Genomic DNA, 27,801 nt, shown 5'->3' with positions numbered 1-27,801 from the left:
GGGGAAAATATTTCCCCCCCCAAACAGGAAACAGTAATTAATTTACTATTAAATCCTAATCCTTGTCAATTCATGTTAAATCAAMGCACTTTTTCTAATAAAAACTGTTATTATTATACTGAAATGCAATTTTATAGACAAATACTTACATATACTTACATACAGTTTTAATTCTGATTAAATGATTGCTTGATCCTTCCACTTTTTAATTGCTCCCAATTTATTTCAAATTTCAGAAGCAGGAAAATTTTATGTCAGAAGCTGAGTAAATTTATGTTTAAATACAGACAGAACAACCTGTGGACTAAGAAAAAAATGTCATGATAGCAAAAGTAATTTGTGGTCTTTCTTTTTATATTTACTCATCAGCTGTAAACTTAAGAAAATAACTCCATTTATCTCAAAAAGGTCACTATTTTTCCATCACTCATTTAGAGTGCTTCAAAGTTTTGGTGTGGCAATTTATGTGAAAACTCCCACAATTAAACCCATGTGYTTAATTAACCCAAACTGTTCATGACATTTACTACAATGAGTGTTGATAATTAACAGTGCAGCTCTTCTATTTAAACAATACATTACTGAAGCTTCTCACTGCTCTAACTGCTGACAGCATCAGAAGAGTATTTACTTCACAACTAAAAAGTAACAACTACAGAACTGAACAAAAATTAAAYTGGTAAAAACATACTGGATCAGATTTCTATAATGGTTTCCACTATATTTCTACTCCATTCCTACATAAAAAAACACTTAATATTAGAGCTAAATCTGGAAGGATTTCTAAGATCTGGAAAGAAAAAAATAAAAAAAAAAGAAAAGAGAAAGTACAGGGTTTGTTTTTTCCTCTTTTTATGCTTTTTTATTTCTTTACCTACAGAAATTAATTTTATACATATACACATATTTGTAAAGTTCAATGACAAGCAGAATGTTAACCAGATCTGTACAAGTAGCTATTAAGCCTCAGCAAAGAAAGCATATCAGGGATGCTTTGCTACAACCATATCATCATAATTGTGCTGAATTCAGTGACTTTTCTGGAAAGAGAAAAGGAMTCTCATGCCCATAAAGGACCCTATGGAGTCACCACCATGGATTCAATTTAAAAGTCAAGTTACAGGGACAGCTAAATAGGACTCAACATGTGATACATCACCTGAAAAATAGTATATACAGGATAGCAACTGCTCCTAATACACATGGGTCCATTGTAGTGAAGTCCCTTCTCTCCTGCATATCAACTTAACCTGCTTTGCAGGTTTTCAGGTAAATACTTTTAGGTATATTCCACCTATATGAACTTTAGAACAAACCAACTTCTTTATYCTCAAAGTCACTATCAGCTAAAACGTAACTCTTTCCTCCTTGACAACATGAGGCAAAAATAAAAGTCTCAGCACAGTATTCACACTACTGTGTCAAATAAGTTGCCTTCACTGAACTTGAGGCTTACTTTAAAGGCTAGAGATGCCTGTTGTGAAATCCACATCTGATTGATTGTGGAAGGTAACAAGTCAAGCTGTACCAAAAACTTCCTAGTCAAGCATCTTCAATTTTGTAACAACACCACACATAGAAACATTTCCTGGCTTCACAGCTTTTCAAACTTTTCAAAATAGGAGCTAGGAAAGAATTACACTTCTGCAGTATTTGTCTAGTCAATGGCACCCATCCCTTACTGCRGAAGAAAGGAGTGTTAACAGTTTTCATTTCACACTCCAGTAACCCAAAATCTTGTGTTACCACTCACTTTAGTGTTAATTTTCCTATAGATTCTCTTTTTCTGCTTACACGGCAAGACAGCTCAGGTCAAGTGCTCAGACAAGCTGTGCTGCTGATTCTCCTTTTTACCACCACTGAATCACCTTCACTTTTGCCTCACCGCAAAGTTATTTTCCCTGCAAAAAGCAGGAGAGCCACACTCAATAGATGAGGYAGCAGCTACAGTCAAAATGGATTTCAAAGTGGGGAAAAAAATCCTCCACACAACCAAATGCACAAGGATTATTTATTGCAGAGCATTTCAACACTGTATAAATACACCACGACAGGTGTATTGCTGCTGTACATGTGGTAATGTCCAGTTCAGCTTGTGTCACCTCCAGCTATAAAAGAGAGAAATATCAGTGCTGAACAGACATGCTGAACCACCCCCCAGATAACAGGAATGAAGAATATTACTTTGCCAGACAAAGTACAAAGGTATTTTTTAAATTGGTGATTTCAAAATGAACACATTTGGCAGCTGTCACTGAATTCTTATAAAGCTTTGTGGTGTACATACAGACCTAACTTACACACACTTTTAAGACATTTGCATGAAATACATGACAGATCCACACGTATACAAAAATATCTGTATTTTTAGCTTAATCAAATTTGGATGAGTCAAGCCGTACCTTTAAACATCTAAAAGCAATTAAAATAGTTAAGAAGCAAACTTAAAATATAAAGGCATTCAATACTGGTTTAATACCAGGCAGGAAATCCTGAGAATTTTAAAGCTTTAATCTTCATTTGAAGCAGAAATGACAGTTTAGCAGTGGAGTAATTATAAAAATAGTCCAAGAACTGACTTGTACTAATTTTTAATTAGCATAAAGGCAAGAAAGAACTCTTTTACTAATTCACTGGGTGAGTCTTTATTAGCTTCTGTCAAGTAACAATGAAATGCTGAGAAAATGGCTCTAGAGCAAACAAGACATAAAAACAGGAAAAAGAGGCCAGACTGAAGGAAACCCTCATCAGCCTGCTCCGGAATAAGCTTGACTGAAAATGTTTTTTGAGAAGTTTAAAAAACAAGTTAATTCAATTCTGAGTTGGGGCAGCCCCCTGGAAGGAGCGTGGGTTTGGCTGAGATCTGTGTGTTTCACATGCTGGGATGGGGTTTATGGAAAACTCTTCARATATGACCAGAATGCTTATACAACACATTGGGATCTATGTGGTCTTGTGACATATCGATAAACTTTCATTTACCCTTAATTCATTCTGGTTAYAAACAAATGTAAAACAACTTGATTTAAAAAAGCAATGTAAGAGAAAATTACAGGGGCAGGGCCACAGATCCAGTACGAAGAGGCAAGACACAGAAGGGTGGGCCACTCATGAATAAATGTATGAACATGGAAGTAACAATAAGGAAACCTTCTCGGCATGACACGGCAATAGTAGTAACTGGTTYGGGKTTTTTTCTGTAACTTTTAATCTCCAAACATAGAGACTACTTAGTAAGATCCATACCTAAGTATTCAATCTATAGCAGATATTCAGTGTAATATCCATGAGGCACATCCAGACATTAAAGTTTCCAGCACGCTCCTTGGAAYGTGACTTGCTCCAGACAGAGTAAGTAAGAGTCCATCTTACTTACCCATAAGATGGACTTTGAATGTGCTGTTCTGCACAGGCTGTTACTGATGGCAATGGTAGAACCAGCTGTGTTGAAGTCAGAATGCCGTTGGCTTAAGAGCCTTGTAGGGGTTATGGGCTTTCCTGTTGTTTTGGTTTTGCTGGTCAGTTAGAGGAATTATTTCAATGACCTGGCCATAGTCACAGAAACCCCCACTAGAGACTTTATTCCACTGCCACTACGATACAGCTCATTTCATCTGGGGACTATGAGGAATGCAGACAAAAGCACATTCACTTCAAGAGAAAGTAAAATCCACCTATGAAGGCGGCTCACTGATACCAGCCAAGCTTTTTTTGTTTGTTTTTTTAAATTAAGACCTYGTTCAGGAATGCCAACCAAAACTCGATGGCCAGAATAATCACAACATGCCGGGATTCTGAAACTTTGCTTTGTATCATAAAAAATGCCTCCTGGATTGGTCCTTTCAAAGCAAACACAACATTCCTGTGGCAGAGCACAACAGCTTGTCCGAGCACAAGACAGTAACCATGGAAAATCGCTTTCCACGAACTGGTTTCAGTACACAAGTCAACCCACATTAGCTTTGGTTGAATTTCAGTTTTCTTCTGTTGTGCCAAAAACCTCTGCTGCACCAGCTTTCTTTTTCCTATCTATGAACTCAGAAAAAAGGATTAGCAACAGCACCAATCTGAAGAACAAAGAAAGCCACAGGAAGGTAAGAGCTTAAAATCCTCCATAACTGGTATTCTTGGTCTTTTGGAGTCACAGTTTTTAACAATGACACTGCATTAAGAGGGCTGTATGTGGCAGAGAGCTCAGATTCAAGCAAAAATTGCATCCGAAGAAGGTAACAAAAATCTACACAATTAGTACAACTGCAAGAGTCTATAAAAGTGTGAGCATTTAAGAACACTTCCTTGGACCCAAATAATAAACTGTGCTAATTCCCAATTGTTTTCTAAAGAGCCAGCCCCTGGGAATGCGCAACGCYGGCATCCTGACATCCTCCACTGGGCTTGTGCAACCTCTTCAGAGAAGGTCATGGGAACATGCAGTGGTAGTGTGAGCTTGGGGGCTGGAAAACACAGTCTGTATCACACTTCAAAATCACTCGCACTGCAAGGAATGTACAAAACAGMAGTAGGAAGCTTGTAGCTCATTTSTCTCCATTGTGCAGAATATCTGACAGCACCACACCACTCCGGCCAACCCACTCCAACAGTCCTGGTTTGTCTTTCTGCAAATAGTGGTTGCCTCCCTTTGCCCAGAGACATGCGGGTTCTCCAACATGGACCACTTTTTATTGTACTCTATTGCTAGGAAAAGGAAAAATTAGTCATAGTTTGTTCTGTTTCATTACCTAGAACTACTTACGACTCCCATTTACAACATTTTAAAAGTGGATCAGTTTATATATTGGATATACTACTTGAGCAAGTTGCATGTTGTTCTACAAACAAGGGTTCTTCCGAAAAATTCTRTACAGTCCATCAGACAGTGGTTAAGTGTGTTCAAATCCAATGAAATTCAAAAACACTTCTTCTTCCAAGTGACAGAAGAACCAACAAGAGGTGCTGTACTTTGTTCTCACCAACAAAGAGGGTCTAGTAGGCAATGTGAAGCTAGGGGGAAGCCTTGGCTCTAGTGACCTTAGGGTAGCAGAGTTTGAGAACCTCAGGGAAGTGAGCAGGGAACACAGCAGGCTCAGTATCCTGGGGTTCAGGAGAGCAGACTGGCCTCTTCAGGGATCTGCTTGCTAGAGCATCATGGGCTAATGCCCTTGAGGGAACACTAGCCCAAAAAGGCTGGTTAGTATTCAAAGATTGCCTCCACCAAAATGAGGCTTTGAGCAGCCTGGTCTAGTGGAATGTCCTTTCCCAGGGGATTGAAACTAGTAAGGTCCCTTTCTACCCAAATGGTTCTATGATGACTCAGTGATTCCTCTCYATGGAACATGGGAAAAAGAGCCAGGCAAAATACAACATTTATCACTCCATCCAAAGTAAACCAACTCTTCCAACTCTACCTTTCATATAGCATTGATCTGACTCATTTATAATCTAACAATTACTTTCCTATCCAATTTGGTCCAGTTTATTGTGATGACAGTGAGAAAATTCTAGACTTTTTTAACCAAATGCCACAACTCCAGAACAATATCAGCTTGCTTACTTGAAGCAAAAATGAGACCGCAAACACTGAGCTATGTTACCCCAAGTTTCCATGTCTAAAATAAAAATAGTTCCCACTATTTGGAGGGAAAAATTGCAAAAATGCAAAACAATTTGAAATTTTATACGTTCACAAGTTATCTGATTTTATATTAAACTGCTGCCTACCTTAGCTTTTGTGTTCATCACCTAACACACAGCTCAGCAGGAGAAACTCTGCAAGAGATTCCCCTCCTGTTCCAGTCCCCAAAATACTTGCAAAACTGACATCAGTTGAAATAAGCATCTATGAGAACATGAAGAATTGACATCTCTGGTATCACTGAAGTACTTCAGAAATAAAAGAGACACCTGTAGCATTGCAGAGCAAATTGCAAGGATGGAGTCAGCTTGGGTACAGTATTGATACCCTCCACATATCTCAAGGTGCAGACCAGCCCCCCGTCAGCCACCATACAGAATACAAAGCAGTCACTATGAAGACACRTGACAGGTTTAGCCTGTGAATTTTGCGAACATAAATCCTGACCCTGAAAACTTACATGCAGGCTTAACATCAAGCCTAAGAACAGACCCTCTAATTCCAAAGAAATACTTGGATGTTTAAAATTAAGCATATGCAAGTACAAACATAAATTAGGACCAAAAAATACAAAAAGCACACTCCACAATATTATTAAATTTTATTGCTCCATAGAAACCTTGACCCATCAACTATATAACTTAATATTAATATTTAAAAGCATTTTAATCTTCAAAAACACTACAGTTTCTAAAGGACAAACTCCACTGGCCTAATAAAGCTATTAAGCAGCATGCAATTCAGTGGTGCCACATTAAAAATGCTTTTGCAAACCAAATCAACAAAGGACTTTTAAATATCAGAGACAAAGCACTGCTGTATCAAACAGGCAACCAGCTTTCTCTGGTGCCTTTTACACCAGGGAGCATTTTAACACCAAATGTGTTTTCTCATTAGTTATACTTCTTAATGTCTAGTAGCTCTTTAAAAAAGCAAAATTTCGCTGATGCAAGGCAATAATTTATATTAATTCTATGTCTAGTACACATCATGTCTTTACACATTTCACTTTGATATTGCTGGTATATCTAAATACAGCTGCTTTCAAATATATTAACATTTTTTAGAAGTACAGAAAAATGAGATGAAAGAAGAGAGGGACACTTTGGCATATTTTCAAGTACACASTTTTAACTAGTAACTAACAAACTTCGGCTGTTTTTTTTAGTAATATGGGCCCATAAATATATACCAAGATTGAGGCTACTTAGTAAAGGTAAAGGCTTACAAAAAAAGAAACTTCCACTGAGGTGATCGGTGCTTCCATGAAAGCACACAACAAACAAATGCCAAATATTACAATGACAAAGCCACCATTTTTGGAAGGACAGGTTTTAGCAAGCTTATTTTTTAACCTGTCTCAGGAGAACAGCACTTTTCTATCCAATCACCAGCTTACATTCCTCTTGCAAAGTTTTGTCCCTGAATTGTAGCTTTTTTGTTGTTGTTTCGGTAACAGAAAATTCGAGTGGAGTGTTAGGAAAAGATACCATGTTTGCAAATCTCAGACCACAGTCCAAGGCCCTGGGCTCCCTCTCACTTAAGTCACTAAGCAAAGTTAAGGGTGAGTAGACTTAGAAATCCAGTAATGAAAACTCTCATTGCAAAATTATTTTTTTAATATCCTTAGATTTTAGAATTGCAACAGTACTTTAAAACATAGTATTAAAACCTTTTTTTTTAATAAAAAAAACCTACTTGGGCACAATAGTGTTCTTTGCAGCCTGCAAACTCTGGAGTTAATTTTATATTGTACTGTGTCCAGGAGAGAGGTTTCCTTACTCAGTGATCTGATAATCAGGGAAAAAAAAGAGTAATTATAAAGGACTCAAATATTAAGTCTTTTGATTCTAGCAAGTACACTGATATAGCTTGTTTCCGTTTTGAGGAAATTTGCTTCAATAAAATCGGGGCAGCATATGGTACTAACATGTTTATTTTCCAAGTGGTAGGGACACTAACCAAAACCATCTGATGTTTCTTCCTAAGCCTCCTTCATCTGCTGCTGGATTGCAGCTTAGAATAAAGCACTGGGAAGCTAGAAGAACTGGGTTGAGGAATAAAAAACTAAAATCAGTAATTGGAAGTGTTTATTTAATGGGAGTCCAGCTCAGATCAGTTTCTCTTTGGAACAGAAGTTTGAACATATTTTTGATTGAAAATTTATTTCCAGAAACTATMAAWKKYSKYYWAARSYWAWYCCYTAACAGACATTTTTCACTTTGCACACAGACAAAAACCAACCCCCTAATATCATGTAATTAAAAGTGGAATTAAAGGAAGCTCAGAAGTACTTAACAGTGGATTTCTAGGGAAGTAAACAATCAGCACTACGTGTTAGAAACATGTTAAGAAATGTCACCAGGGTCTACCAGCTTCGCCATTACCAGAGCTCCAGGAACGGTTTTCTCAGTTAGTTGACCGAGTACTATGATTGCGTCAAGAGAATTGATAATTTTCAAGCAAGCCTTGTAAAAGTATAAAAGTATAAAGACAAAAAGTTTTGTAACCACATTTTCAGTGCTAAGAGAGTTAGCAGTGAAAAGCAGGGAAAGCAGGGAGCGTGGGTCAGAGCACCGAGGGCTCGCGTGAACGTTTGGAAATAGCTTCCAACCACACTGACTCCAGCGGCATTTCGCAGCCAGTCCCGAGTTTCTCTGGCGCAGCTGTAAAACACACAACCTGAAACCCGCTCCTGCATCAGGGATTCGCTCGCAGCTGTTCCTCTGCCTCCCCCGCACGCAGTAACCTGACTCCTTTCCAGGAAGGAGCTTCTTTAATGAAGCCACATGGAAGCAGCATAGGTGTWTCGGGGAGACCCAGAACCAGGCGCTCTACGAGTGGGTCTCCMGCATCCGAGCCCACAAGCTCAGCCTCACAAGACGCGCTGCAGGGGCAGCGCCGGTGAGCTCAGCCCCGCCGCCGAGTCGGGAGCACCAGGGCGGGGACCCTGATACCAAGCTCCCACCTCAGCCCCGCACGGCGGCTCCGGGCCCTGGCCCCTCTCCCGTACTTGTTGCCCCCGCAGAGCGGCTCAGCACGACCACGCCACCCCCGCGGGGACCCGCGGCGCCGCTGCCACTGAGGGAGGCTGAGCGGGGCTGAGCCGCCCGGTGCCGCGGCGGGGCAGGGAAGTTACTCACCGAGCCGGCTCCGCGCCTCGCTCTCCTCCTCAGCCGCGCCGGCTGCGCCCGCCCCGCCTTGCGGGAAACAAACTCCGGGCAGCAGCACTTGGGGAACGTGTCTCGCCGGGCCGGGCCGGTGGTCCCGCCTCCACCCCCTGCCGCGGGCAGCGGCGCGGCCCAAGTGACAGAGGCGCTCCGCCACTCCGGCAGCGGCCCCGGGCGCGGGGCCGGCCGCGCCGCAGCCTATGGCAGCGGGGCCGGGGCGGGACGCGGCGGAGCCTCGGGCCGGGGTGTCCCCGTCGCTCGCCTGATCGGCCGTGCGGCGCYCGGCGCGGTGGGGAGCGCGGGCGGGGCTGGCGACGAGGAGGGGCCGGGTGGGGCGCTATCCATCTAGGGTTGCCCGCGGACCTGTCTCTGTCTGCCCGACCCCTGCGGCCCTGCCCGGGGAGCAAAGCCCGGGGCGTTCCGTGACTAACAGCACCGGCGGCGCTCCCGCCTCCGGGCGGTCACGCCCTCCCCATACTCAGTCACCGCCCCGAGACCCGTTCCCCCGCCCTATCGGAGGTGCATGGGGATCCTGCCCCTATAGGGAGCGCACCGCCCCCACTCTCCTTTTGGCAGAGTGCGCGACCACCAGTGCTGCAGGTGCCCGGCGGGGTGTGGGGGGGCCCCGCTCGCACCGCCCTGGCTCCTCCCGCCGGGGTCCTCGCCGTCCCCTACGCCCGCCCCACTGCCCCGCCCCGCCCGGCCGACGGCGGGTGATGGCGCTGGCCTGTGCCTGAGGAGCYGCAGCGGGGGACGGCGGGGGAGCCATGGAGGAGGACCCGGAGCTGGAGAGGTGAGGGATAAGCGACGGCGTGGGGAGCGTCCCGAGAACGAGCGGCCTCTGCGAGTCTGCTGCGCCGCTCAGGGCCCGGCAGCGCCTCCCGCCCCGCGAGGCCCGGGCAGCGCTGGGCTGGGATCGGCGGGGGTTGGCGCCGGCTGTGGGGCGGCTCCTCCCGGCTCGAGTAACCCGCGGTGCAAAACTTTCGGGGTGCGGACCCCGAAATCCGCCGGGATCAGCCCGCTGTCCCCAGAGAGGCCCTCCCGTAGGCTATGCGGTGAGGGTGAGCCGCGAGGGGAGCACGGCCTGGAGTTGCTTCCGCCGTGTCTTGCGCACGGAACTTTGGGTGTGTGCTGATACAACTTGGAAACAAGATGGGAAAGTCTTGAGTGATTCACCCCTCATCAGTTGCAATTCGATCAGTTGTGTACTTGTTAAAGTAAATTTTTAAAATCCCAAAGCTCATTATGTTGTTAGGAATTTCAGTTTTTAGTGCTGGAGATGTGCCCGTTGACCAGTTTTTAAAATTGCTCTGTTCTTGAGTGGAAAAATACAAAATGCTTGGTAGTTATTTTGTCAAAAAATAAAATTGGTTTCTGCTTGGCATTTCGTTGGGACCAGTGGATTCGTCTCGCTGCACGTTTTGAGTTGCAATGCTCCCAAGCAAACACTGAGGAAGAAATTATAGATTTCTATATTTGGATACTCAGAGTAGGCCTCTCTTGCTTTATTTTAGGAATAGACTTTTGGTGTTTATATCACAAACTTTTTTTGCAAAATAGTCCTACTTGTATGTTTGGATTTTTCTTTTTTTTTTTTTTTTTTTTTTTTTTTTTTTTTTTTTTTTTTTTTTTGTTCACTTTCCTTACGGCTGTTTAAAGCAACTGTTAGGATGAAGTGATGACCAGAAGCTTTCAGAACTGTTCTCCTCATGGTTCTCAATTTTAACTTTTAAGAAGCTGTGTCTGAAAATGCTTAAAGAAAATAACTTTTTCTAGTTTATATCTGGCATCTTTTTGAAAATGGGCCAGAAGCAATAGCGCTGGGATAGTGGAAAGGCTAGAGAGCATAATTCTTTCTAAGAGGCTTTTAATTCTTGCTAAGCTACTTCTGCTCTCAGATCATCAGTTTAATAATTAAAGCTTCTTTCTGTGAATGCATGAATGTTATTTTCACTAGTGCCATTCCAAACTTAAATCTTTCTCGTTCATGGCAAGTTGAAAGTTTGTCASTGTTCTTTCATGCTGGCTTCTGGTTGCTGTTGCCATGCTGGGGACTGCGATTCTCTAGGCAGTTCAGGGCATAGCCGCTCACTTACCAGCTACAGCTGTCTGCTCCACAGTCTCCTCCTGATTGATGTGCTTCTTCCCAGTAACTACATTCATAGTTTTACCCTTACTTATAGGTTCAATCCAAGTTGGGATTTGCTATTCCTATTCCATGGCAGTGTGGTAGATAATGAGGATGAAGCTCAGTGTCACTTATTAGTGGTACACAGTAGGGTTTAGCTGTCTGGCGTCACCAATCCATGTCAGTCTTCACCTGAGAGCGTCTTTAGTCAGCTCTCAACACATTATAACTCCACTGTAGTGCACTTGATGATTAACTTTTTCTGTCCTGGATCCACTCATCATTAGTTACTTTCTCATACCTGCAGTTTTCATAACAGCTCACTATGATAGTAGCACCTTGATTCAGTTTGTGCTATGTGAATTTAGATGTCGTACTTGGGTATCACTCGCTCCTTATATGCTTCCCTTTACAATCTTCAATGTGGACCCCTTCCAGTCTAATACAGACCTTTCTTTATCCTTTGGGTTGCAGACATTATTCCTTAGATTCGTATTCACCAATCTGTTGGATCATGTTCTCCTGTGAATAGTATAGCAGTCATAGGTTAGGTTTATAATTTCTAGTAGTTTTATAATATGGCTTTAGCATACAATTAATGGTGTTTCTGTTGTGTAGCCACTGTTAGCTATTTTAGGTATATTTTTTGTGTTTAAAATTCTGTTTATGTGGAATATTTTGAGTAGTCTGTCTCTGAATTCAGGCTTGTCTTGCAATGTACAAGTCTTAAATAAAAACTTAAGGTTTTTGTACATGTAGTTTTTATTTAATTTACCATGAGGGGAAAAAAMCCTGTAACTATTTTTGTGCATGTTTTTTTAGGCCAGAAGTGAATTTTGTGTCCCAGTRTTCCAAAAAGTGATTTTTTAAGTCAGTCGCCCTATTTTTTTGTTATTATCTAAGAAGTCTCTTCATTTTACTTCCTTTATTTCATCCTTACTGCCACATTTCCTGATATTATTTTGCCATTTTACTGTGTCTGTCTCTCCCTTGATCTTGGTTTTGATGTTTTCCTCACTTTAATATGAAATGAAGTTTTCCTAGAAAGCTGAGTACTGACTTGTAAGTTCCTGTGTGACCGTTGCACACGGATTTTAAGAAGCTAAGGGCTGTAAATACTACAGGTATGTAAAATAGTAGTATATGCTACATTCTACTGAATTACGTCCTCTGTTCCTTTAAGCCCCATAACCTTTAATGGAAGTATGAACGAAGTTTTCTACTGCTAACTTGCTGGTACATCAGTGAAGACCCAGAGTCATGAGGTTCCATGAGATTCTTAAGAAAATTCTAAATTCCGTTAMCATATAATTAGTGACATTGCAGAGTTATGACTCAAGAAGGAGGTGGAAAAAGTTGTGAATCAACTAGTAGGAGCTGTTCAGTTTGTTTCCCCTGCACCTCTATGGGCTTTTCCTAGTTTRTTTTAACTAAATATCCACTGGGATGTTACAGAGGATACCATTTTCATTCCTATCTAAAAAAAAAAAAAAATTTCCCCCTCTCCTTCCTAAATTATTGTCATAGTGGTTCCGTGTGTTTGAAGAATAGAAGATGCATCATTTCTCTTTGAAATACTGAGGAAGTATTCAGTTATACTGAATATTTGTTATACTGTGTGTCCAAGTCCTTCCAAAATCCATTCTATCTGTCAATAGCTACAAATATTTCACAATCTTGGATATCATACTTTATTAGAAGTGCCTGTCAAGCTTGTTTGGAGCATCATTTACTTAGGATTAAGTGCTTCCTGAGGAGATGCTGCTCTGAATCACAAAGAATGCTGTAATTCTATAACAAGAGGTCTATAGTTGAGTTGACAATCAGTAATCTAACATTTTTGCTGCACAGGCATTCCAACAACACTTTCTAATAAGCAAGCTTTGTGCCTCGGAGAAAACTGATGGTTCTTACTATTTTAACAGTTAAAACCAAGTGTCAGGAAAAAGTATTCCATACCCCAGAAAAAAAAAAAAAAAAAAAAAAAAAAAAAAAAAAGTGGTCTGCAAGCTAAGATCAGTATTTGAAATGGAGTGGTATGTTCACTACTCAGGCTGGTGAGAATATCAGCACAGAAATGTACTGCAAATAGCACTCATGGGACTGACAAGTAGAATACTTAAATACAAAACCTGATCAACAAGGAATGAGAGCATTCACATCCCTGATGTGGAATATCTCTGAACAAAAGTTAGGAAGCCTGTGGCATATTTGTGCCTCTGAACAAAAGTTAGGAAGCCTGTGGCATATTTGTGCCTCTTTTAATTCTTTCTCTTCTAGTTGTAGCTTAGGTTTTATTCTTGACTTTCATTTTTATCCGTTTTCTGAGTAAGGGTGAGCAGATAGGACCAGCTCACGCGAGTTAATTTTAAATAACAGTGTCAGTGTCTTCAGTCGCTTGTTTGACTGAAGGTTTTGATATTAAATATTCAGCTGTAATTGGAATACCAACATTCACTTCTATTTCTAGTCCCATGCACAGTTAAAAATAAGTTGTATAGTTAGCATAAAACTGCTTTGAGAAAATTGATTTTTGCTAATTGTTTTTCCTGAGCTTGCAGGTTGCTGTCAGGACCTAGAGTGCCTCAGGAGGTAGGCTTAAATGTGATTTTTGCCAATTGCAGTACAGAAGAAGCTTGGTCTTTGAACTTCAATAGTAGTGGAATGAACTGCAAACAGTTATTAATGCTCTCATGTATTTGTTAAAGATGTCCTTTCTCCAACTGGAAGATACTGAATGTGGGCACTGCCCTGCTACTCCAGGTCTGTGCACTTCTGTAGCTGACTGTGTGCTGTGAAGCAATTCCAGTAGATGTACTTTCATTAGCGTTCTCATCATGATCTTTAATGAGATGATAGCATGGGTGGAGATGGCAGAGTTTGTTAGGTTATGTGCCAAAAGCTCCTAGTGAGGACTACAGAGAGACCATGATKGATGTAGAAGCCCCATGTGTCCCTGCTGCCCGGCCTTCTTAGTGAGGTAAGGAAAGAAATCCATGCTTTGCATTTCAGCTATGGTATGGTGGTTACCCTGGTTTACTGTAGTGTTGATTCACTCATGGCTTATTACAGGATGTGTAGGGGAGGAACTAAAGACAGGGAAAGTGGGAAGTTCAAGTGCTTTGGGAGAAGTGAGACTGGGAAGATACAGAAACAAGGGGATGAAAAGGTCTGGTCATGTGTGTATAGGCTGCTGCTTGGTACTCTTTGTCTGGTCATGCCCTATGCCTAATCATCACAGTCTGTCTTGTCTTCCTGTTAAATTCCTTTCTAACTCTCTTGGATGAGGGCTCTGAGGAGAGAGGGTTTACATCTYAGTGCTAGCAACTGCAGTCAAACTGTGGGTTGGAGGGACCATGTGTCCATGGTGCCAGCAACTGGAACAAGTGAAAGTCTGRATGCCAGTAGCTGGGCTCGGACCCTGGGTTGGAGACCTGGGTGCTAGCAACTGGGGACCGACCTTTCATGGAGTGAGTGAAATCAAATGTTAGCCACTGAAGTGGGATTGGGGATTTATTTATCTGCACTGTATGGGGCAAGTATGGGTGTATGATGGACCATGTGGCTGCTGGTGAAGATCAAGCTGGAATAGCYGGTAAGTGGGTGAATAAGGAGAGAGCTGGAGCATGAGCTTGTATCTCCAAGACCAACACCACAGGAGGAGTTAACTTTTTGGGTCACCRGGGAGACCTGGTCAGCTGCTGAAGAGCCTGTGGAGTCAGGGGCAAGATGTGTATGTGTRCCTGTGTGTCTCTACACCCAAGACTGCAGTGTGGGTGGATCTTGGGGGACCAGGGTATCACAGCCCTGTGTGGTGGTCTGTACCATCAAAGCAGTTGGGCTGAAGATTTGGGGACTCCCCACCCAGCTGGAGAGAAGAGCAGGATGAAGCTGTTGGCATGAGCATGCTTTGTGTCTATGGGGCCAGCAGTCTAAGTGCACAATGTGTGCCSCCTAGGAGTAGATTTGCTGTCTTGCTACTGGCTGTACCTGGATGTGGAGCTGTGCTTGCCTGGCCTGTCAGCTGTCAGATCCAGCATGATATATCTTCTGACAGTCGTCTGTAATCACAAACATTGGGTGGTCTCTAATAATATGGTGTTTTCATTGCCTGTAACTATCAGACATACCTTATTATTACCAGTTATTCATTTTTTCAGTCTRTCCATTTGACCTTTTGGAAAAAAATGATGAAGCTCTTCCCAAGTAAGGAATAGAAAGTATTTCTCACTTTGCCTGACTAGGAGCCTTTMACATTATCCTATTCTTTTGACACATGCTTTTGTGATACTGGTTATTAGGATGTATGCAGTGGGAGCTTTGCCTGTAACCTTGGAATATAGAAAGAGGAAAAATTCTAATCCCTCAGAAATGTAAATAGGTCTTGTACCATACTCTTGAAGATAAAAATATCACTGCTTGTACCTTCATGTTACTGTAATTCTGCAGCTTGATTGCCCAAAAATAATTGCCACAGCAAGTTTTAAGTGGTGCTTGCTATAAAAGATATCAGAATGATGGCAGGGTTTTTAAATGTGCCTCTGTCCTCCGGTCAGTCCCCCAATATTTGGATGGTTCTCATGTGAAAGTTGCATGCTGCATTCCCTTGCCTCATGCTGCTGCCCTTAGAATTGAAGCTGGCAGCCACAGAACTGTTTGTATTGTAACCAAGCTTTAAAAATGAAGAAGTGAGGAATGTGGAGTCCTACGAGGCCTCTAAAAGCAAATTTTAAAAACTTGTTTGTGTAGCTTTTGGCTTGCTTGTGTAGAGGATATAAGTTCGGTGAGTGGAAACGCATTATTTCAAAGAGGGTTTGAGCACTGGATTTCATTTGTCTGGGCAAGCTGAAAGGGCTTTGTAGAGGTGCAGTGAATAAGGGTGATGTTGAAAGAACAATACTAGGAAACAATATTTGATAATGAAGGTGTGGACCTAGAAGGCTGCTAAGATGAATGACTGACTGCTAAGTCAGTCTGAGCTTTGAAACAACAAAACAAAGTCTCAAATACTTCAAGACGCATAATTCCTACCTAAGTTAATAKAATTGGTGTCACCATATTAATTTATTATTATGTTTTTTCCTAAGACTGAATCATAACGGTTTAAAATACCTATGTGTTTTTTATTAGTGCTATGTAGCTCCGATTCTTTGGTTTATTATTTCTGTTATAAATTGTGACATTTTATAGCACAGTAATAATGACAGGCTTTTAATCTTTTAGTCAGGTTTCTCAAAAAGAGAATCACCGAGTCTGGTAACTGGTAATTGAAAAGTCAGACACTTTCTTCCCCTCTTTCCTCACTTTTGTTTGACATTGCTGTTTGAAGGCTCAGGGCAAGCTTCTATGAAAACCGTGTGTTCTGCTGTCATCACTATAACCTAGCTCAGGATGCTCAGATAGCAAATTCTGGATCTGAAGAAAGAAAAAAACAYTTGCTGTAGTAGCATGAAGACCTGTGTATGCAACCACTCTCATGTTCCAGTGGTACAACATGTGTTTTGCGCTTTTTTTTTTGTGTTCTTGCAAGTGGCCRTCCCACACGTGCCACTTGTCTTACCTGGGAAGGCAGCAATAGCTGGTGAGGTTGCTGACACTGTGCTTAGCATCTTGGAGGAGGTATCTCTAACAGATGATAGCTTACCTGAGAGAAACTCAGTTTCCATGAGTGCCTATATACTGGGATATACAACTTGTCCTCACAGTCAGAAGTATGCTTAAAAAGGATTTTGAAGTGTCCCAAGCCCTGTTCTTCATTCAGATTACAGTTCTTGTATTTGCAAAAGCTTTAGTTGGTTTTAATATTTCAGAATGTTTCTCTTAATCTTGGTGCAAAGGAATCTGAATTAYCTTAAAGTCAAGGTGATTTTGGTAGTTTATTTTGTTGCTTAATTCACTCAGTGAGTAAAGCTCTATGCTTTATTTGCCTAAGTGCATAAAGTGGCAAGTTCTTGTATTCGGCAGGTGGTGACCAGTTTCTTTTTCTCTTATTTAGGAAGGCTGTGGAAGAGTTACTTAAGGAGGCAAAACGTGGGAGAACCAGAGCTGAAACAATGGGAGCTATGGGTTGGTAAGTCATGCAAAGAGGAAATGCTTGCTGGTGCCAAAATAAATCTTACATTTAATATGTGACAGAGGTCTTTACCTTTTTATGTGTTTCATGTTTAAATAATTTGTCTTCATCCACGTATTAATTTGGGGGGGGGGGGGGGAAATTCCAGTCTAAATAAGAAAGAAGTTCAGGTAAATTCTGTCTGCGTGAAATTGTTTGTCTGAATGTTTTGAAGGCAAAGCAATTTAAAAATTTGGAGTATGTTCTTACAGTAGAAGAAATTGCAAAGTCAGGGTTGGAACCTCATGAGTCTTTAAAATGCTAGTTGTCTTCATTGTGCATGTGCTTACCTACTGGTTACATATTACTGGGTTAGGCTCTGTTCTAAGTGAAAAGAATTCATAACCTGGCAAAGAAACCTAAAGCCTTACATAAATAAAATAACAAACTACCCTTTAGTAGACAGTTCATGTGTAAATTGTAGCCAAAAATGAACTCGGTGAACTCAAAAGTATAATCCRGTTTTGGAAGAGGGTTACTTTTTAATACTAAAAAACCCCTAAAACCCAGGGGCTAATTTGTACAGCAACGGGGGAAAAAATCACAGTATTTAAATCTTAAATGAAATACAGAATTAATGCTGTATTCCAGATTTTATTGCTAGATTGCCATGGAATGTAATGCATGTAATTGTAATTAGAGAAGAAATAACATGCTGAGGAGAGTCATTCATCATAAAATGATGTATGTGGCTCTTATAAGAAGCTGTTGGATCTAGGGATGTTCACACAAGCAGTGCACCAGTTGACTGCACTAAAACTCACTTGTAGGTAAGGTTTGGCTTCCCCCGTCAACTGTAGTCAGCGATAAACCTGCATTGTGCATGAAGTTCTCAACTCAGTTCTTGTCTGTTTTAGTAGCTCTGAAGAGATTAAAATGCTGAAAAAAGGTATTTCTTTATGTTTTCAAACAGAGTGGTGGTTTTCTATGTGTTATACTCAGTATTTCTTCTAGGGATGCAGTTCATACCCTTACTGTTAAAATCGCTTAATTGGCTTAATCCCTCAGAGTGGCTATAGCTGTACTGATTCACTGTGCTTTGACCCTGTCAACCTAACTGTGTGGCCAGGTAACCCAGTGCACATAATTAGCACCATGAAGTGTTGCATGCATCCAGTTATTGCACATTTGCAAGTCGATTCCAAATATGGAAACTAAAGCTTTCTGCAGGGWGATAATCAGGTGTATAGTTTTGCTGTACAGTTTTGCTGCCACTTGAGCAGCCTGGAATACCTGCCAGGAGAGTGTATGGGCATCCACTCCTGAGTGTGGCTCCTTCTTATTCCTTGTTTGTAAAAGGGTAGTGACACTGTTCAGTTTGGCTGCGATGATCAGCTTGGGATGCAGTTTGCTAAAGCCTGGTGCCCAAGACCTGTCAGGGGATGGGATAGTCAAGGGTGACCTGTTTTTCAGAGCAGTTGCAGATTGATGGCTAGGCCAGGGTTCTGTTAAAGTGTGGGACGAAAGTATTGTCAAGAAGGCTTCCGGCGGAGGAAGACTGTTGACATAGGGATTGGCATGGTGATAGCCTGAACTGAGACGGTTGAAGTACTTTCGACAGCAGAGGTACATGAGAAGAGCTATACCAGGTAAAACAAAGGATCCATCTCTGCAGTGCCCTGTCTCCATCAGTGGCCCATACCCAGTGCCTAGGAAGTGCTTTGCTAAATATCTTTGTTTCTGAATATCTTCTGTAGTGCCTTCTAAAAGGTACTTCTACAGCTCAGAATATCATGCTCTCAGAGATGATTTCTTTCTGTGTAATACATCTCCAGGGATTTTACCTGACTGAATTTATCCTTAGAGAGACTGGTAAGCCCATTTGTGACAAATCTGCAGCTGTAGGGTTTGGCATAGGCTAGCATATGGCTGGTGTGTGGCTGTAAGGAAAGTGTAAAGCCCCCCACAGGCAAACTCTCAATAAGTCTTTGCCGTCCAGTTCTGCAGGCACAACAGACAGAACAGCAGCTGCAAGCTGTCACTGCTCTCGCCTCTTTACTATTTTTTATGCCTTGTTATGCTGTTCTGATGCTTCTGAACTGGCCCAACCGCTAGATATTGCATATAGATATGGGTGATGTAATGGGTAAGATATTTGGAAAAAAACTATGTTCAGTTGAATATCACACTCCAGCAAAATGCTATCAAGTGTAACTGATCCTGGAACAAAGTAAATCCTGAAAGGCTTAGAGATTACATCCAGAATGATATGTAAACTTTGCGAGGCATAAACTACTGAGAAGCAGGTAATTGCTGCTTAGAGTTCTGTGGATAGCAAATGAAATGAGCAGGAAAGTTAGTTCATGAAAATGTTTATTAGTAGACCAGATCCAGGAAATCAGAACTGATAGAAGCAAAGACAAGGTCATCATCAAATTTTCTGAAAGCACAATGTAAACAGAAGTAACAGGTAAATTGCAAAACCAACCTTCTTGCCAAACTCAAAAATGCTTACAGGTGTGTTCATGAGGACTTCTGGGATTCCTTAGCCCTTTGTCAGAGGAGTCCTGGAGAAGTGCTGCACAAACCCAGGAGACATCTAGTGTAAGGCCATCAGTCCCGCATTGGCACTGGAAAGTTGAAGCAGCTCAACCTATGAAGAAAAGATTTGTTCTGCCATCTTTCTTTGGGTAAGGAGAAGCAGAGGTTACTGCTGCTCATACTTCCCTGATTCCAGTTTATGTTGCTCTCCAGCAGCTGTTGAATACTGGGAAACAGATTTCTGGAGTCAGTGCATYTGACAGGAATTGGTCCGAGGGAGGTGTGTGGAGAAGTGGCATTCTGGGTGGGGTGACTATATTGTGCATACCATTACAAAGGAATAGTGTCTCCTGGTGGATGTTGATGGCAGCAAAACCTGAGCCAGCAAGCCTCTGAACACTGTTTTGGGACTGCTTTCAGGTTAAAGCCATTGCTCTGTTATGGTCCAGAGTGATTAGTTATTCATAACTCAAGTACACTGTTCAAAAAAGTTCCCTAAGCAGCCCTGCCTAACCTTTTGCTGTCTTATCGTTTGAGATGGATAGTCAGCTGTTGCTGGAGCCTAAAATAAAGTATCCAAGSTAGCTTATCTGATAGGTACAGAAAAAATGTACGAAGCAGTCAACCTATAGCCCAGTCTCCCATACAAAGACTGAGCCTTGAAAAGCAGGGCCGTGTTGTTCGTATTTCTTCCAGTTTGGGAATGTTTTGCTGGTGTTACATTGTCTTACAAGTTTAATGTAGATGACATGGGCAAGTGGTGCAACCTGTGTAGGTTAGAGGCCAGTGGAAGAACGGCTTGTCCCTATTTGGGACAAGTAACCAGCAGGGAGGTTAGCAGTGATACTGGGAAAGAGCTTATGTGGGAAGGGAGATTGTCTGAGACTGTCTGGACATGGAGTAGCTGTCAGTATTGCCAGTGGGCTTCATGATCTCTTGGCTGGTTAAGAGTCTCAGCTCATTGGCCGCTGTACTCTCAGGGCTGTTCAGATAGGCAGTATGTAGGTCCATGATAAATGAATCCAAGAAATACTGGATATTCTTATCTGTAGATGTCATTCTGTAATGCAGTATTTCTAGTTCCTGCAGTGTTCCTTTTGTATGTGCTCTGTGGCCATGGTGATTGTTGTTCATATGATAACTCATGATGTAGATCCTGCTGCTGATGTATGTGGCTCAAGCATTAGTACAGCTAATCACAAATAAGGCAAAGTGTGAGAGAAGGATAAGGAAGAATCCTCTTCTGAAGGTGTCAATCCTGGAAATGTTGATCAGAAGAGAGCAGCAGAACGTGTGTCTGAATCCTAGTGATGATGCTGTGATGCTGGAACTTCTGAATGAGAAAAGGCATCAGAACAGCTGTCTGGAAGCTAACATTGAAAGATCAGTTGGATCCTGGGTGAGAAGTTGTGGCAAAGAAGGACATTTGAAATGGTTAGATAAATTTCTTTGTTTCATCAGAGGCTATTGGACATAGATGGAATAGGATATTTGGGTGTTTCCTTTGTGTCTAGTTAAAATAAAGCCAAAAGTTCAGCTTCCCTTAAGWGTTTCTCTTGGTTCTATGTACATAATTCATAAGCTGCTTTATAGCAGTGAAGTTATGCCCCCTTTTAAGCAGTTGATCTGCTACCAAGAAAGGCAGTTAAAATGCCACAAAAGTTACTCTGTGAAAATAGCTCTAGAGGCCTTTTTTTTCCAGTGTGTAGGTCTGATCTTCAAAGATGCTGATAATGTGAGCTAAAGCTAAATCTAATGTAGTTTCTCATCTTACTTGAAAAGCTTATGTTAAGTAAGAACCAGAAAACAGGGTATTTTTAGATGGTTTGTTCAGCTCTGCATTGTAAGAGCAGATGAAACTACAAAAAAATTTTGGAAGCATTAAATTATTTTTAACTCTATTTTTTTCAAAGCAATCCTAAAATTGCTTTCATGCCTATAGATMGCTTTCTGTTCAATACCAAATCTGTTAGAATTACAGAGGAATACAGAATGATGATGACGAGGGTACTGGAACTGTTAAGTGCTGTGTTGCATCTTTGAATACATGTTCTGTGTGACTGCAGAAACCCTGCAATGTGATTCCCCTCATCTTTCCTTTGGATATGAGGAGGAGGAGAATCAGAGTACAGATAGAGATTGCAAAGTAAATATGTTAAAACCTTGTAATCAGGGCACATCCCAAGTCAAGTTGTCACAGGAACAGATTACCCAGGGAAGCTGAGGATGCCCCATCTCTGGAAGTGTTTAAGGCCAGGTTGGATGGAGCTCTGAGAAAGGTATCACTGTCTGACGGGCTAGGACTCGATGATCTTTAAGATCCCTTCCAAACCAAGTGATTCTATGATCCTGCGAAGTCCTGCCAGATGTACCTGGCTGCCAAGACCATATTTCAAAGCTTTCAGTGTCCTCTGAGACATCCTCTTTTGTAAGGTCCCCCATGACAGGGTAACAGCATAGATTAGTTGGTTTGGGACAACAACCTCCAGCTGCTTCTCTCCCTCCCACTGCCCCTTTCAGTCACTCTTCTACTGAAATATAGTATTTAAATGGCAGTTTGAAAATGGTAGAAATTTACTTGTCAGTTCATCCATAGTRAGCCTTTTTCTTGGAAAAATGGGCTTTACTCTGTATGATGAGGCTGACTCTGCTAATCCTGTTTGGTATGTCCAGTTACTCAGCCGAGACGAGTCTGTGGCACATGGCGCTGTGCTCTTGTGTCTTAAATGGTGTCAGCATGTTTTTACTGTTAAGAATTTTTATAGTACACTTCTGTGTTGATCTGCACTGGTGCACTGGATGACAGGCACTGGTTGGAAATTCTGTGTTACTGCACAGAAGTTGATTTTAAAGGGTCAAAAGAAAGGTTAAAGTTTGACCTGTGTTCACAATGATGGATTTAATTCTTTTTCTCAAAAGGTAATATCATTGTCAAAATGCAAGGCATTGCATTGTCTTGGTTATTGCATTGTGGAGAGGTTTTGGGRGTGTGAGATTTATTTGTGGAGGGAAGCAAGATTCTGTGGATAAGATTAGCTTGGTCTAGCTTTTGGAACATGCAAAGCAAGAAGTGAACCTTACAATGGGTGAATAACAGTTACAGAACTGAAGTCTGGTATGGATGGCTCTAGCACTGCAGTTTATGTGCTTGTCTCACTCATGCCTGCAGCCCTGCTTGAGGCACATTTCAATTCAGAACTTCAGTGTTCTTTTAACTTGTCTGGTTTTTGTTGGTTGGTTGGTTGGTTTGTTTTAAAGCAAAGCTTCTCAAATCTGTTCTGCAGCACCGTTTGCTGGTTACAGCAGTATTGAGTTCCACCATGCCCAGGCTGAGATTGCCTCCCTTCATAATTCACATTGAGGATCAGACCCTACAGCAAACCAAAGGCTGGTCTTCAGGGATGTCAATTTTCTCACCATTAGAGATCTCTCAAAGATACCAGTGCATTAATACAGTTCACTTTTAATCTTTACAATTCCATATATACCATGGCTATATGTAAACRTACTCTTGTGCACGTGTATGTAATGTAGCACATGCCATACAATTTGTTTGCTTTAAGATTTTGCCATACATCTTGTTTACTTTAAGATTTAAAGGCAGAATTTGCTTTGTTGAAGTCTGAGGTCAATAAAACTAACAGCTAATGCTTTTCTTCAGTGCCATGACTTACTGATGCTCCATGAAAGCCTTGTGGCTCACTTTAATAATTGTATTATGGTAGGCTAATGGCATCTCTTAGCTGACTCTCAAGTCCAGCATTTCTCATCAGTTTTTATTCTTAGTGTAGCTAAGGCAGCACTCATAGTGTCAAAAAGAAATAAATGTTTTAGCCAGACAAATTTATTTAGGGCACATTGACTGTCTCATTCTAACATTATATTTATTAGTGCTTAAATCAGTGCATTAGCTCTTAAGAAAAAGCAAGAGGTAGAACAAATGTGAAGTAGTTTTTGCCYGGATGCAGCCTAGAGAAAGCTGCTCTCCTACATAGGAAGTGTTGAGGCGCAATAGTTTAATGCTCGCCTAAGAAATACAGAGGACTTAAAAGTTGGCTGGTTTGTGTCTTGCGTGGAACCTGTGCCATATGTTCTGCACCATATTCATAGGTGGTGTAGCTTGAAGTAGAAACCCTGTTCTACTGACATTTATTAGCTTTGTGGTTTTACTCAGTAATACAGATACTGCATAAATAGTTTCCCTAATTTGCAAAAGTTATACTAGATTAAAGATCTTATTTATTTAAAACCAGGATTTGAGAAAAATAATGTAGATTGATATGAAGAAAGTTCAGAAAACTCTAAAATTCTATGCAATAAAAATGTGTCAGAAAATACCTAGTGGAAATAAAACAGCGTACCTGTATATACTTCTAAAATTGCTCTTTTAAGTTCTTSAAGGATTTAGGACAAGAACAATTATCAGGAATGCTTAATGGGCAGCCCTGAAGCAAAACACTATGGTAAATTCCATCTCCAGTTAAGTCATGAGGTATACTAAATAATCAYATGTGATCTTTGTTGCAGTTTGCTTGTTCTGATAGCTCTGATTATTTAGAGGCATCAAAGGTTTTTTAGTAGTTAGGATATAATTTCTAGACTTACACAAAATATTCAAGTAGAATAGAGGATCTTAACATTGTGGTGTTAGGATTTCGTGACTCTGTGGCTGATTCAGTAAGTGGCTGTGATCTCTAACAGCTCTCCTTTTTTAAAAGTAATCTCATAACTTGTCTCAAAATTTGTTGTGAAGACAAACACAACAGTGACTCCAACTATAAACAAAGTCTTCAGAGTGATTTCTGCTTTCTGTAGGAATATATTCAAATTTGATTTTTCTTATTCTATTCTTTAAGAGATGATTAATTGGGAGTAAGTAGAGTGCAGCTGGTATCTATTTAAGAAAAAGAAATATTTTGCTTTGGTGGTTGCTAAGTATAAGTTTAAATTGGCATGTCTCGTGTATATGTTTATGCTACAGTTATTTGGGTTCTTCATGCACRTGTATCTTACTTTCTGAATATCACAGTTCACTAGATAATGCTGACTTTAGAAGATTGTGATCTCTGTAAACCATTCTGATTTGACTTAGAATACGTTACTAAATGTTTAATTTCTAAATACCTAAGTTAGGCACCATCAACCTTAAAATATATTGTCATCCTTTGCTTCCCCCTGCACACACTTTTTTGTGAAAATCATGTGGATTTTCAATGYGTTGAAGTAAAATAATTTTCTTCCCATAAAGAGTAAGACAAAAGGAGAATGGAGATAATCTGGAACTTATTTTTCTGTACTGAGAGTTTACACTAGGTGGCATGCAAGGAAAGCCAAAATCACAAACCTGTCTTAAAATCTCTGAAGTTAAAATCTCAGACTTGTTTTTGGGATGYTTTTGCCTTCTCTTTTGATCACTTTTTAATGTCTTTACAGGTTGAAATGTCCTCTTGCTGGTACAAATAAAAGGTTTCTTATTAATACCATCAAAAACACATTGCCATCTCAAAAAGAACAAGACCAAGAACGTGAGCAAAARGAAGACAATAAGGAGTCTGAGGCAAACAAAAGCAGGAAAGAAGAAAAACCAAAGAAACACAGAATTCACCCATATACACCCAGCTTTCAGTCCAGACGGAGAGTCAGCTACTCTCCTCCAAGGCACCAAACYAGGAACCAGCACACAAAGGATAAACATGAAAAGCGATCCAGCAGACGATGAGGAGAGTGACAAGTATGTGTTGTTACAAGTGAGGAATGTCATTAAATATAGGAAAGCAGGGGTGTCTCCATTTTTCAASAAGAGTTGATGTTCAAACTTGATTTTTGAACCAAGTTGCCTGTGTGAGAACTAACTTGAGGTAGCTTTAGAAACTTTTCTTTGGGACCTTTAAGAGAAAAGCAAAGTACAGCATAAAACTTTCAGTTGTTTTAGAACAGACATTCCCTTTGCTCCATTCCTTTCTCCACTTCTGACTAATCTTAGAGTCTTGTTGATGGAGTGTGATATGTGTGTCACTGTCTAATACAAATCATTTAGTCATGTCGCTCTTTTAGAAATAAATTTAAATAAAGCAGAATTCTATTTATTGTGTGAGGTTTGCAGAACTTCTTTGCTGCTAACCAATGAAGAAGTTTTGCTTATTTGAGTTAGAATCTGAAGAAGAGAAAGCTGGTCAGTGCCTGGCCAAGCATATGCATTTTGTATAGATTGTAAGAGATTGCTTTCTTTAATATAAAAATAACAAATTTTAAATGGGCAATGCTGGTTTTGCTTTCCAGGAGGAACCCCTGGGAAATACGGATTTTGCTTCTTAATGCGTATTCACAAACCTGTCATAGATAACAATAAGCATTACCCCTAAAAAACTGCAACTGTAATAATTGTCTCCGTTTAGACTTCCCTCTCTAAGGAAGTAGTTTGAACAGTCTGTTTTCACAGTGMTTTCAAAACAAACCCTGAAGAAAAAATTTGCACATTCTCTGTCTACTGCTAGAAAGTTTCCAAGTAAATACGTAATACTAGAAATGCAGAGGTGATGCTTAAACAGTCAAATGCTCACTTTCCAAGCCTGTGTGACAATTCTGCAGTGGTACAGTTCTAGATTTGTGACTTTGAGCGCAGATAATACACTTTGGCATATTCTGTGTCTCACTTCTGTTTGTGTTACAATAACAAACTTCTGTGTGAAATATTTTGTCTTTTACCGTTCTCAGAAATAATTGTTTTCMACATAGGTTTGTTTTTGAATGTGTTGACAATAAAATCGAAAATGTTCATTGAGAAGTGCCCTGTGGAATTTATGGGTTTCTTAACTGAGATGTCTCTCGTCCAAGGGACAGGAAGACTGGGGCTTCGTGGCCTTTCCATGTTGAGTCAGAGCAAGAGTGCCACCTATAGGCACGGGAGCCCCTCGCCTCTCTGCACTTTGCTGCATCTCAGAGAGCTCGTGTCAGCTGCGAGATGGGAAGACCAAAGTGGAGGTCTGCTCCGGCTGGATTTTGGTACATGAACTGGGATTTGCTCTTCCGAGAAGTGGGAAGGTAGTTATACTGGCGTTGAGCCCACTGGAGACTGCCAGGATCAGCATATCCAATGAAGTGGGATACTGCAACATTTTCCCAGAGGAGTTACACACAGTTCCTTTATTTCTCTGCAAGACCCAGAGYACTAAAATAGAACTCTCGGCCTTTCAGAAAATTTACAATTATTTAAGTGGGATCAATGCAAAAGTGGTATCTTTGGAGAAGGTAAGCACTGTCTTCAGTTTAAATAAACAGATGGTGTTTGCAGCCCTTRTTCTGCTGATTGCTGCTTGTGTACTCCTTAATAATCTTCTTGGGAAGGACAGCAGCCATAATACTGGCTGGTTCTGCTGCAGTGACAGTGCTGGATGGATGTGACTTTGAAGGAGAGAATTCATCTCACCACTGGTCAGGATTTGAACTGGAGATGTTCCACAGAAAAAAATTTTGTGAATTCTTGCTGGTCTGGCTTGTGGTGGTAATATGCTGTCCTGAGAGCTTTCAACTCTCAGGCCATCAAACAGCACTTTAGGATAAGGGCCGTTGTTGATGCTCTATTAATTTATGCCAAGCTTTCAGGTAGGGAAACTGGAGCATGCTCTCAAAATTAGTCTGGATTTCTGATAATGCTTGCATGCTGGAAATGCTCAACTAAAGTGTCTGACATGACCTGTACAGATAGCTGGASAAAGCTTGTTTTCATCCGTGGTGGTGGTGGTTTCAGATTTATTTCCACATTTTTCTGATTTGCAGAACATACACAAATTATTAATCTTGGATTGGTTAATTCCATGTTTTAATGCTGTCTCTTGTAAGTGTACTTAATAGAAACAAAATCCTCTGCTGCTCATTAACTGTTCTTAAGGCAATTCTTTATAGAATCACAGAATGGGTAAACTTGGAGCCCAGTGATTTCTTTTTTAATAAGGTTAGTACACAAAGACAGGCTTGTATTTTGTCTGCAATTGCTCATATTGTGCAGCACCAGTTTCATGTTTATAAGGCATCTTAAAGATAGGATTTAACCCTGAAAATTAAGATTTGGACATGACTTCTCCAAATGTGTTACTAGCTGCTGTGCACTTGTTACTTGTAAAAACACCTAGTCCTTAAATAAATACATAAATAAATAAATAGTATGTTCTTGATCTCCTCTTCCCTAGTTACTCCATGGATAGGGAATGCACCTTACCTTAGTGTTGCTGCAGTGGTACTTCACAGGTGTCCTTTTTAGTCTGTGAGCTACCGGTGTTGT

At 40.9% G+C, this 27,801-nt stretch overlaps 2 protein-coding genes across 4 annotated transcripts in view; one reads left to right on the top strand and one right to left on the bottom strand.

Moving 5' to 3' along the window:
• Nucleotides 1-9,037, bottom strand: part of LNX2 (ligand of numb-protein X 2) — a 58,555-nt gene extending 49,518 nt beyond the window's left edge. For both annotated transcript variants that reach the window (XM_057366686.1, XM_057366685.1), the window contains exon 1: nt 8,776-9,037. The gene's annotated coding sequence lies outside the window, so the exon portion shown is untranslated. The remainder of the gene's footprint in view (nt 1-8,775) is intronic.
• Nucleotides 9,038-9,237: 200 nt separating this feature from the next.
• On the top strand, nt 9,238-27,681 carry POLR1D (RNA polymerase I and III subunit D). Of its 2 annotated transcripts, XM_057366691.1 has the most exons (4): nt 9,238-9,595; nt 16,926-17,000; nt 24,957-25,254; nt 26,358-27,681. In XM_057366691.1, exons 1-3 carry the CDS (start codon nt 9,570-9,572, stop codon nt 25,240-25,242), a joined length of 387 nt encoding a protein of 128 aa, XP_057222674.1. In that variant the 5' UTR covers nt 9,238-9,569; the 3' UTR covers nt 25,243-25,254; nt 26,358-27,681. The 2 variants fall into 2 exon arrangements, with proteins under 2 accessions (XP_057222674.1, XP_057222673.1); XM_057366690.1 differs by lacking the exon at nt 26,358-27,681 and having other exon boundaries at nt 9,303-9,595; nt 24,957-26,340.
• The last annotated feature ends 120 nt before the right edge of the window (nt 27,682-27,801 follow it).

The sequence above is a fragment of the Malurus melanocephalus genome, unplaced genomic scaffold (genome assembly GCF_030028575.1).
Source record: "Malurus melanocephalus ecotype Western Australia unplaced genomic scaffold, MMel_1.1 scaffold_70, whole genome shotgun sequence".
In the NCBI taxonomy this organism is placed as follows: Eukaryota; Metazoa; Chordata; class Aves; order Passeriformes; family Maluridae; genus Malurus; species Malurus melanocephalus.
This window is presented reverse-complemented; position numbering and strand designations above follow the sequence as displayed.